The sequence below is a fragment of the Heptranchias perlo genome, unplaced genomic scaffold (assembly GCF_035084215.1).
Source record: "Heptranchias perlo isolate sHepPer1 unplaced genomic scaffold, sHepPer1.hap1 HAP1_SCAFFOLD_521, whole genome shotgun sequence".
NCBI classification, from domain to species: domain Eukaryota; kingdom Metazoa; phylum Chordata; class Chondrichthyes; order Hexanchiformes; family Hexanchidae; genus Heptranchias; species Heptranchias perlo.
Window position 1 is genome coordinate 75,001 of NW_027139539.1, and position 10,888 is coordinate 85,888.

The 10,888-nt window shown below is 55.6% G+C and overlaps 1 protein-coding gene across 1 annotated transcript in view; it reads right to left on the reverse strand.

Moving 5' to 3' along the window:
* The window catches only part of LOC137314899 (plectin-like), a gene marked incomplete at both ends in the record, with an annotated part of 82,528 nt that extends 73,506 nt beyond the window's left edge, over nucleotides 1-9,022 (reverse strand). The window contains 4 exon segments of the mRNA XM_067979920.1: nucleotides 7,274-7,303; nucleotides 7,306-7,368; nucleotides 8,944-8,982; nucleotides 8,984-9,022. Coding sequence (XP_067836021.1) covers nucleotides 7,274-7,303; nucleotides 7,306-7,368; nucleotides 8,944-8,982; nucleotides 8,984-9,022 — 171 coding nt within the window.
* Nucleotides 9,023-10,888: the final 1,866 nt, after the last annotated feature.

The window sequence follows — 10,888 nt, forward strand, 5'->3', positions numbered from 1 at the left end:
AGAGTGAGAGAGACAGAGAGTGAGAGAGACAGAGTGAGAGAGACAGAGAGAGAGATAGAGAGAGGGAGTGACAGACAGAAACAGAGAGAGAGAGACAGTCAGAGAGACAGAGAGTGACAGAGAGAAAAAGAGACAGAGAGAGAAAGAGAGAGAGACAGAGAGGAGAGCGAGAGAGACAGAGAGGAAGAGGAAGAGAGTGGGAGAGAGAGAGAGACACGAGGTGTGGAGAGTGGGAGGGAGGCAGAGAGAGCGTGAGAGGGAGGGAGGTAGAGGGGGATAGAGAGAGGAAGGGGAGAGGGGTTGAGAGACAGGTGAAGAGAGGTGGAAACAGGGGAGAGTAACAGGGGGGAGAGAAAGGGAGAGAGAGGGGAGAGGGGGGGAGAGGGAGAGAGGGAGCGAGAGAGAGAGAGGGAGACAGAGAGAGAGAGAGGGAGAGAGAGACAGATAGAGAGAGAGAGAGAGGGGGAGAGGGGGGGAGAGGGAGAGAGGGAGCGAGAGAGAGAGAGAGGTTGGGAGAGGTAGAGAAAGGGAGGGAGAGGGAAAGGGATAGTGAGAGAGGGAGAGGATGTAGAGGGGAGAGAGGGGAAGAGAGGGAGAGGGAGAGAGAGGAGAGAGAGAGAGAGAGAGAGGGGAGAGAGAGAGGGAGAAGGAATGGAATAGAGAATGGGAGAGAGAGAGAGAGGGAAGAGAGAGAGAGGGAGAAGGAATGGAATAGAGAGAGAGAGAGGGAGAGAGAGAGGGAGAGGGAGAGGAAGAGAGAGACAGACAGATATGCAGAAAGAGGGACGCAGAGAAAAAGAGAGGAAGAGAGAAACAGAGAGGAAGACAGACGGAGACAGAAGAGAAAGAGAGGGAGAGCGGGGGAGAGGGAGAGAGAGAGAGAGAATGAGAGAGAGAGATAGAGTCATAGAGAATGAGAGAGAGGGATAGAGACAGAGGGAATGAGAGAGGGATCGAGTGCAGCAGACTGTGAGGGTGAGGCATTCAAGAGGTTGCAACTATCAGGAAAGCCTGAACAGGCTGGGGTTATTTTCTCTCGAAGAGAGAAGGCTTGAGGGTGACCTGATCGAGGGTCTTTAAGATAATGAAAGGGTTTGATAGGGTAAACGTAGAGAAAATGTTTCCACTTGTGGGGAGACCAGAACTAGGTGGGGGGGGCCATAAATATAAGATAGTCACTAATAAATCCAATGGGGAATTCAGGAGAAACTTCTTTACCCAGAGAGTGGTGAGAATGTGGAACTCGCTCCCACAAGGAGTAGTTGAGGTGAATAGTGTAGAGGGATTTCAGGGGGAAGCTCAATAAACACATGAGGGAGAAAGAATAGAAGGATAGGGGGATAGGGTGTGAGATGCAGTAGGGAGGGAGGAGGCTCGTGTGGAGCATAAACACCAGGATAGACCAGTTGGGCCGAATGGCCTGTTTCTGTGTTGCAGACTCGATGTGATTCGATGCAAAACACACAAACAAACATGGTTTTATTTCGCGGGGGGTGGGGGAGGAGCAAATAATTCACCTGGATGAGGATGAGGCCGTTGTTCTGAGATAGAAACTGCAAACAGTGTGAGATGTGTCACCCTCAGTTGTGGAAAGGGCCTTGTAACCGGGCCCAGGGTCTGCCCTCTGACCCCTGTTACCAAAGGCCTGCACTCTGACCCTTGTAACCCAGGGCCTGCCCTCTGACCCCTGTATAGAATCATAGAAAGGTTACAGCACGGAAGGAGGCCATTCAGCCCATCGAGTCCGTGCCGGCTCTCTGCAAGAGCAATCCAGCTAGTCCCACTCCCCTGCCCTTTCCCCGTAGCCCTGCAAGTTTTTTCCTTCAAGTACTTATCCAGTTCCCTTTTGAAGGCCATGATTGAATTCTGCCTCCACCACCCCCTCGGGCAGTGCATTCCAGATCCTAACCACTCGCTGTGTAAAAAAGTTTTTCCTCATGTCACCTTTGGTTCTTTTGCCAATCACCTTAAATCTGTGTCCTCTGGTTCTTGACACTTCCGCCAATGGGAACAGTTTCTCTCTATCTACTCTGTCCAGACCCTTCATGATTTTGAACCTCGATCAAATCTCCTCACAACTATCTCTGTTCCAAGGAGAACAACCCCAGCTTCTCCAGTCTATCCACGTAACTAAAGTCCCTCATCCCTGGAATCATTCTAGTAAATCTCTTCTGCACCCTCTCTAAGTCCTTCACATCCTTCCTAAAGTGCGGTGCCCAGAACTGGACACAATACTCCAGTTGTGGTTGAACCAGTGTTTTATAAAGGTTCATCATGACTTCCATACTTTTGTACTCTATGCCTCTATTTATAAAGCCCAGGATCCCGTATGCTTTTTTAACCACTTTCTCAACCTGCCCTGCCACATTCAATGATTTGTGTACATATACCCCCAGATCTCTCTGTTCCTGGACCCCTTTTAGAGTTGTGCCCTCTAGTTTATATTGCCTCTCCTTGTTCTTCCTACTGAAATGTATCACTTCACATTTTTCTGCTTTAAATTTCATCTGCCACATGTCCGCCCATTCCACCAGCCTGTCTATATCCTACTCTCTGTTTCCTGTCCCTTAGACAATTCTGTATCCATGTTGCTGCTGCCCCCTTTATTCCATGGGCCTGGCCCCTGACCCCACTCCCTGCACCTCAGAGCCTGCCCTCTGACCCCTGCAACCGAGGGCCTGCCCTCTGACCCCACTCCCTGTACCTCAGAGCCTGCCCTCTGACCCCTGCAACCGAGGGCCTGCCCTCTGACCCCACTCCTGTACCTCAGAGCCTGCCCTCTGACCCCTGCAACCGAGGTGCCTGCCCTCTGACCCCACTCCCTGTAACCGAGAGCCTGCCCTTTGTGCGGTGTGGTGGTGGACTGGCTGCTTTGTTGGAGACACTTCCTGTCCCAGCTTTATTCTCTGTGCTCTCACCAGCTCCAATTTCCCAGCTCAAAATGCACCACAGAGCCTCAACCACAGGCTCGGGCTGGGCAGGGAGGGAGGGAGAGAGAGAGAGGACAGAGAGAGAGGGAGAGAGGAGAGAGACAGAGAGAGAGGGAGAGAGAGAGAGACACAGAGAGAGGGAGAGAGAGGGAGAGAGACAGAGAGAGACAGAGAGAGAGAGACAGAGAGAGGGAGAGAGACAGAGAGAGAGAGAATGAGAGAGAGAGAGAGAGGGAGAGAGAGAGACAGCGAGAGAGAGAGAGACAGAGAGAGAGAGAGACAGAGAGAGAGAGACAGAGAGAGAGAGAGACAGAGAGAGAGACAGAGAGAGAGAGACAGCGGAGAGAGAGAGAGGGAGAGAGAGAGGGGAGAGAGAGAGAGACAGAGAGACAGAGAGAGAGGGAGAGAGAGAGAGGGAGAGAGAGGGGAAAGAAGGGAGTGAGAGAGAAAGCAGGTAACTATAGACCAGTTAGCCCTAACATCTGTCATTGGGAAAATGCTGGAATCCATTATTAAGGAAGTAGTAGCAGGACATTTGGAGACTCATAATACAATCAAGGAGAGTCAACATGGTTTTATGAAGGGGAAATCGCGTCCGACAAATTTATTAGAGTTCTTTGAGGAAGTAACAGGCAGGTGGGATAAAGGGGAACCAATGGATGCAGTATATTTGGATTTCCAAAAGGCATTCGATAAGGTGCCACATAAAAGATTACTGCACAAGATAAGAGCTCATGGTGTTGGGGATAATATACTGACATGGATAGAGGATTGGCTAACTAACAGAAAACAAAGAGTCGGATAAAAGGGTCATTTTCAAAATGTCAATCTGTAACTAGTGGGGGTGCCGCAGGGCTCAGTGCTGGGCCCTCAACTATTTACAATATATATCAATGACTTGGATGAAGGAACAGAGTGTCTTGTGGCCAAATTTGCTGATGATACAAAGATAGTGGAAAAAGCAAGTTGTGATGAGGACACAAAGGGGCTGCAAAGGGATATTGACAGGTTAAGTGAATGGGAAAAAAATTTGGCAGATGGAATATAATGTGGGAAAATGTGAAGTCATCCACTTTGGGAGGGAAAATAAAAAAGCAAAATATTATTTAAATGGAGAAATACTACAAAATGCTGCGGTACAGAGGGATCTGGGTGTCCTCGTACATGAAACACAAAAAGTCAACATACAGGTGCAGCAGGTAATCCGGAAGGCAAACGGAATATTGGCCTTTATTTCTAGGGGGATGGAGTATAAAAGCAGGGGAAGTCATGCTCCAACTGTACAGGGTGCTGGTGAGACACACCCTGGAGTACTGCGTACAGTTCTGGTGCCCTTATTTAAGGAAGGACATACTTGCATTGGAGGCAGTACAAAGAAGGTTCACTCGGCTAATCCCGGGGATGAGGGGGTGGACATATGAGGAGAGGTTGAGTAGATTGGGGACTCTACTCATTGGAGTTCAGAAGAATGAGAGGCGATCTTATTGAAACATATAAGATTGTGAAGGGGCTTGATCGGGTGGGATGCGGGTAAGGATGTTCCCAAGGATGGGTGAAACTAGAACTAGGGGGGCATAATCGTAGAATAAGGGGCTGCTCTTTCAAAACTGAGATGAGGAGAGAAACTTCTTCACTCAGAGGGTAGTAGGTCTGTGGAATTTGCTGCCCCAGGAAGCTGTGGAAGCTACATCATTAAATAAATTTAAAACAGAAATAGACAGTTTCCTAGAAGTAAAGGGAATTAGGGGTTATGGGGAAGCGGGCAGGAAATTGGACATGAATTTAGATTTGAGGTTAGGATCAGATCAGCCATGATCTTATTGAAATGGCGGAGCAGGCTCGAGGGGCCGATTGGCCTCCTCCTGCTCCTATTTCTTATGTTCTTATGTTCTGGTGCCCTTATTTAAGGAAGGACATACTTGTATTGGAGGCAGTTCAGAGAAGGTTCACTCGGTTGATTCCGGGTATGGAAGGGTTGTCTTATGAGGAAAGATTGAACAGGTTGGGTCTATACTCATTGGAGTTTAGAAGAATGAGAGGAGATCTTATTGAAACATACAAGATTCTGAGGGGACTCGATAGGGGAGATGCTGAGAGGATGTTACCCCTCATGGGGGAATCTGAAACTAGGGGGCATAGTCTCAGAATAAGGGGTCGCCCGTTTAAGACGGAAATGAGGGAGGAATTTCTTCTCCCAGAGGGTCGTGAATCTTGGAATTCTTTACCCCAAAAAGCTGTGGAGGCCGAGTCATTGAATACATTCAAGGCTGAGTTAGACACATTTTGATCAGCGAGGGAGTCAAAGGATATGGGGAAAGGGCGGGAAAGTGGAGTTGAGGTAAAAATCAGATCAGCCATGATCTCATTAAATGGGGGAGCAGGCTCGAGGGGCCGAATGGCCCTACTCCTGCTCCTATCTTTAATAGTCTTGTGGAGAGAACTAAAAAGAGGAGAGAGAGGGCGGAGAGGTTTAGGGAGAGAATTCCAGAGCTTCGGGTCCAGGCAGCTGAAGGCACGGCCGCCAATGGTGGAGAGATTAAAATCGGGGATGCTCAAGAGGCCAGAACTGGAGGAGCGCAGAGATCTCGGAGGGCAGTAAGGCTGGAGGAGGTTACCAGAGACAGGGAGGCCACGGAGGGATTTGAACATGAGGATGAGAGTTTTAAAATCGAGGCGTTCCCAGACCGGGAACCAGTGTAGGTAATTGTTAATCCTGAGCAGATTAACGGCATAGATTCCAGTGCAGCTTTCACTTCCAAGTCCACTTGATCGGTTTGTACAAACCTGCCTGTACCGTGAGACTCACTGTGACTCTCAGCTCGTGCAGCACCTCTCTCAAACACCAGCTGTGTACAGACACGGAATAGTGAGCTGGGACCGGCGAGCTGGGACGGTGGGACGGTGAGCTGGGACCACGAGCTGGGACCGCGAGCTGGGACGGTGAGACGGCGAGCTGGGACGGCGAGCTGGGACAGTGAGACGGCGAGCTGGGACCACGAGCTGGGACAGTGAGACGGTGAGCTGGGACAGTGGGACGATGAGCTGGGACGGTGAGACGGTGAGCTGGGACAGTGGGACGGTGAGCTGGGACGGTGAGACGGTGAGCTGGGACGGTGAGACGGTTAGCTGGGACGGTGAGCCTGGGACGGTGAGACGGTGGGACGGTGAGCTGGGACGGTGAGCTGGGACGGTGAGACGGTTAGCTGGGACGGTGAGCTGGGACGGTGAGACGGTGGGACGGTGAGCTGGGACGGTGAGACGGTGGGACGGTGAGCTGGGACGGTGAGACGGTGGGACGGTGAGCTGGGACGGTGAGACGGTGAGCTGGGACGGTGGGACAGTGAGACAGTGAGCTGGGACAGTGAGCTGGGACGATGAGACGGTTAGCTGGGACGGTGAGCTGGGACGGTGAGCTGGGACGGTGAGACGGTGGGACGGTGAGCTGGGACGGTGAGACGGTGAGCTGGGACGGTTGGGACAGTGAGACGGTGAGCTGGGACAGTGAGCTGGGACGATGAGACGGTTAGCTGGGACGGTGAGCTGGGGATAGTGAGCTGGGACAGTGAGCTGAGATAGTGAGCTGGGATAGTGAGCTGGGACAGTGAGCTGGGACGGTGAGACGGTGAGCTGGACGTGAGCTGGACTGTGAGACGGTGAGCTGGGACGGTGAGCTGGGACGGTGAGACGGTGAGCTGGGACGGTGAGCTGGGACGGTGAGACGGTGAGCTGGGACGGTGAGCTGGGACAGTGAGCTGGGACGGTGAGACGGTGAGCTGGGACGGTGAGCTGGACAGTGAGCTGGGACGGTGAGACGGTGAGGACGGTGAGCTGGGACGGTGAGCTGGGACGGTGAGACGGTGAGCTGGGACGGTGAGCTGGGACGGTGAGACGGTGAGCTGGGACGGTGAGCTGGGACGGTGAGCTGGGGACGTGTGAGACTCGGTGAGCTGGGACGGTGAGCTGGGACAGTGAGCTGGGACGGTGAGACGGTGAGACGGTGAGCTGGGACGGTGAGACGGTGAGCTTGGGACGGTGAGCTGGGACGGTGAGCTGGGACGGTGAGCTGGGACGGTGAGCTGGGACGGTGAGCTGGGATGGTGAGCAGGGATGGTGAGCTGGTGAGCTGGGATGGTGAGCTGGTGAGCTGGGATGGTGAGCTGGGATGGTGAGCTGGGATGGTGAGCTGGTGAGCTGGGACGGTGAGCTGGGATGGTGAGCTGGGATGGTGAGCTGGGACGGTGAGCTGGGATGGTGAGCTGGTGAGCTGGGATGGTGAGCTGGGACGGTGAGCTGGGATGGTGAGCTGGACTCTCACACTCGCCATGTGACCACAGCAGACTGACCTGGAAGTGGAGGATGATGGTCCAGATCAGGGCCCAGGGTGAGTTTGGGGATTCCCGTCGGCGATGTCATCGTTTCGGATATTGACCAACCTGACCTGGAATAGCGAATCAGAGAGAGAGAATAGTCAGAGTGACAGGGCCCCCACCCCCAGAGTGACAGCCCCCCCCCCCAGAGTGACAGGGCCCCCACCCCCGGAGTGACAGGGCCCCCACCCCCGGAAGTGACAGGGCCCCCACCCCCGGAGTGACAGGGCCCCCCACCCCCAGAGTGACAGGGCCCCCACCCCCAGAGTGACAGGGCCCCCACCCCCAGAGTGACACGGCCCCCACCCCCAGAGTGACAGGGCCCCCACCCCCAGAGTGACAGGGCCACGCACCCACGGAGTGACAGGGCCCCCACCCCCAGAGTGACAGGGCCCCCCACCCCCGGAGTGACAGGGCCCCCACCCCCAGAGTGACAGGGCCCCCCACCCCCAGGAGTGACAGGGCCCCCCACCCCCAGGTGACAAGGGCCCCCACCCCCAGAGTGACAGGGCCCCCACCCCCAGAGTGACAGGGCCCCCCCCCACCCCCAGAGTGACAGGGCCCCCCCCCCCCACCCCCAGAGTGACAGGGCCCCACCCCACCCCCCAGAGTGACAGGGCCCCCCCCACCTCCCAGAGTGACAGGGCCCCCCCCCACCCCCAGAGTGACAGGGCCCCCCCCACCCCCAGAGTGACAGGGTTCCCCCCCCACCCCCCAGAGTGACAGGGCCCCCCACCCCCAGAGTGACAGGGCCCCCACCCCCAGAGTGACAGGGCCCCCACCCCCGGAGTGACAGGGCCCCCACCCCCGAGAGTGACAGGGCCCCCACCCCCGGAGTGACAGGGCCCCCACCCCCCGGAAGTGACAGGGCCCCCACCCCCGGAAGTGACAGGGCCCCCACCCCCAGAGTGACAGGGCCCCCACCCCCAGAGTGACAGGGCCCCCACCCCCCAGAGTGACAGGGGCCCCCACCCCCAGAGTGACAGGGCCCCCACCCCCCAGGAGTGACAGGGCCCCCACCCCCAGTAGTGACAGGGGCCCCCACCCCCAGAGTGACAGGGCCCCCCCACCCCCGAGGTGACAGGGCCCCCACCCCCCGGAGTGACAGGGCCCCCCACCCCCAGAGTGACAGGGCCCCCACCCCCAGAGTGACAGGGCCCCCACCCCCAGAGTGACAGGGGCCCCCACCCCCAGAGTGACAGGGCCCCCACCCCCAAGAGTGACAGGGCCCCCCACCCCCAGAGTGACAGTGGCCCCCACCCCCCAGAGTGACAGGGCCTCCCACCACCCGGAGTGACAGGGCCCCCATCCCCGAGTGACAGGGCCCCCACCCCCGGAGTGACAGGGCCCCCCGCCACCCCCAGAGTGACAGGGCCCCCACCCCCGGAGTGACAGGTCCCCCCACCCCCAGAGTGACAGGGCCCCCCCCCACCCCCAGAGTGACGGGTTCCTCCCGCCCACGACCCAGGTCCCCGTCCCCACACTTGACACACGATCCCCTTACACATCAGGCACATGTGTCGACCTCCATGTGGTACTGACCTCCGACCCCCCCCCTCACTGAGGCCTGGCCCCCACCCCTGCAATCACCCAGCCCTGCCCCCGATGCCCTCGGGCTGCCCACAGTTCATTCGATGCTCACTTACCTGGCGATGCTTCAGGTATTCCAGAGCGATGCCCACATTCCTGCAACTTATGGAATCGCATCCGGCCTTTCTCACGGGGCTGTGGAGAGAGAAGGAGTTCATTAACTCAGTCCCAGAGTGACAGAGGCAGTCTGTTCATTAACTCAGTCCCAGAGTGACAGAGGCAGTCTGTTCATTTCACCGTCGGTCCCAGAGTGACAGAGGCAGTCTGTTCATTAACTCAGTCCCAGAGTGACAGTAGGCAGTCTGTTCATTCACTCTCGGGTCTCAGAGTGACAGAGGCAGTCTGTTCATTCACTTCGGTCCCAGAGTGACAGAGGCAGTCTGTTCATTAACTCAGTCCCAGAGTGACAGAGGCAGTCTGTTCATTTCACACTCGGTCCCAGAGTGACAGAGGCAGTCTGTTCATTCACTCGGTCCCCAGAGTGACAGAGGCAGTCTGTTCATTCACTCGGTCCCAGAGTGACAGAGGCAGTCTGTTCATTCACTCGGGTCCCAGAGTGACAGAGGCAGTCTGTTCAATCACTCGGGTCCCAGAGTGATAGAGGCAGTCTGTTCAATCACTCAGGTCCCAGAGTGATAGAGGCAGTCTGTTCAATCACTCGGTCCCCAGAGTGATAGAGGCAGTCTGTTCATTCACTCAGTCCCAGAGTGATAGAGGCAGTCTGTTCAATCACTCGGGTCCCAGAGTGACAGAGGCAGTCTGTTCATTAACTCAGTCCCAGAGTGACAGAGGCAGTCTGTTCATTCACTCGGTCCCAGAGGTGACAGAGGCAGTCTGTTCATTAACTCAGTCCCAGAGTGACAGAGGCAGTCTGTTCATTCACTCGGTCCCAGAGTGACAGAGGCAGTCTGTTCATTCACTCGGTCCCAGAGTGACAGAGGCAGTCTGTTCATTAACTCAGTCCCAGAGTGACAGAGGCAGTCTGTTCATTCACTCGGTCCCCAGAGTGACAGAGGCAGTCTGTTCATTCACTCGGTCCCAGAGTTGACAAGAGGCAGTCTGTTCATTCACTCGGTCCCAGAGTGGACAGAGGCAGTCTGTTCATTCACTCGGTCCCAGAGTGACAGAGGCAGTCTGTTCATTCACTCGGTCCCAGAGTGACAGAGGCAGTCTGTTCATTCACTCGGTCCCAGAGTGACAGAGGCAGTCTGTTCATTCACTCGGTCCCAGAGTGACAGAGGCAGTCTGTTCATTCACTCGGTCCCAGAGTGACAGAGGCAGTCTGTTCATTCACTCGGTCCCCAGAGTGACAGAGGCAGTCTGTTCATTCACTCTGGCCCCAGAGTGACAGAGGCAGTCTGTTCATTCACTCGGGCCCCAGAGTGACAGAGGCAGTCTGTTCATTCACTCGGCCCCAGAGTGACAGAGGCAGTCTGTTCATTCACTCGGTCCCAGAGTGACAGAGGCAGTCCTGTTCATTCACTCGGTTCCCAGAGTGACAGAGGCAGTCTGTTCATTCACTCTGGTCCCAGAGTGACAGAGGCAGTCTGTTCAATCACTCGGTTCCCAGAGTGACAGAGGCAGTCTGTTCATTCACTCAGTCCCAGAGTGACAGAGGCAGTCTGTTCAATCACTCGGTCCCAGAGTGACAGAGGCAGTCTGTTCATTCACTCAGTCCCCAGAGTGACAGAGGCAGTCTGTTCATTCACTCCGGTCCCAGAGTGACAGAGGCAGTCTGTTCATTCACTCAGTCCCAGAGTGACAGAGGCAGTCTGTTCATTCACCTCGGTCCCAGAGTGACAGAGGCAGTCTGTTCAATCACTCGGTCCCAGAGTGACAGAGGCAGTCTGTTCATTCATTCGGGTCCCAGAGTGACAGAGGCAGTCTGTTCAATCACTCGGTCCCAGAGTGACAGAGGCAGTCTGTTCATGTCACTCAGTCCCAGAGTGACAGAGGCAGTCTGTTCATTCACTCAGTCCCAGAGTGACAGAGGCTAGTCTG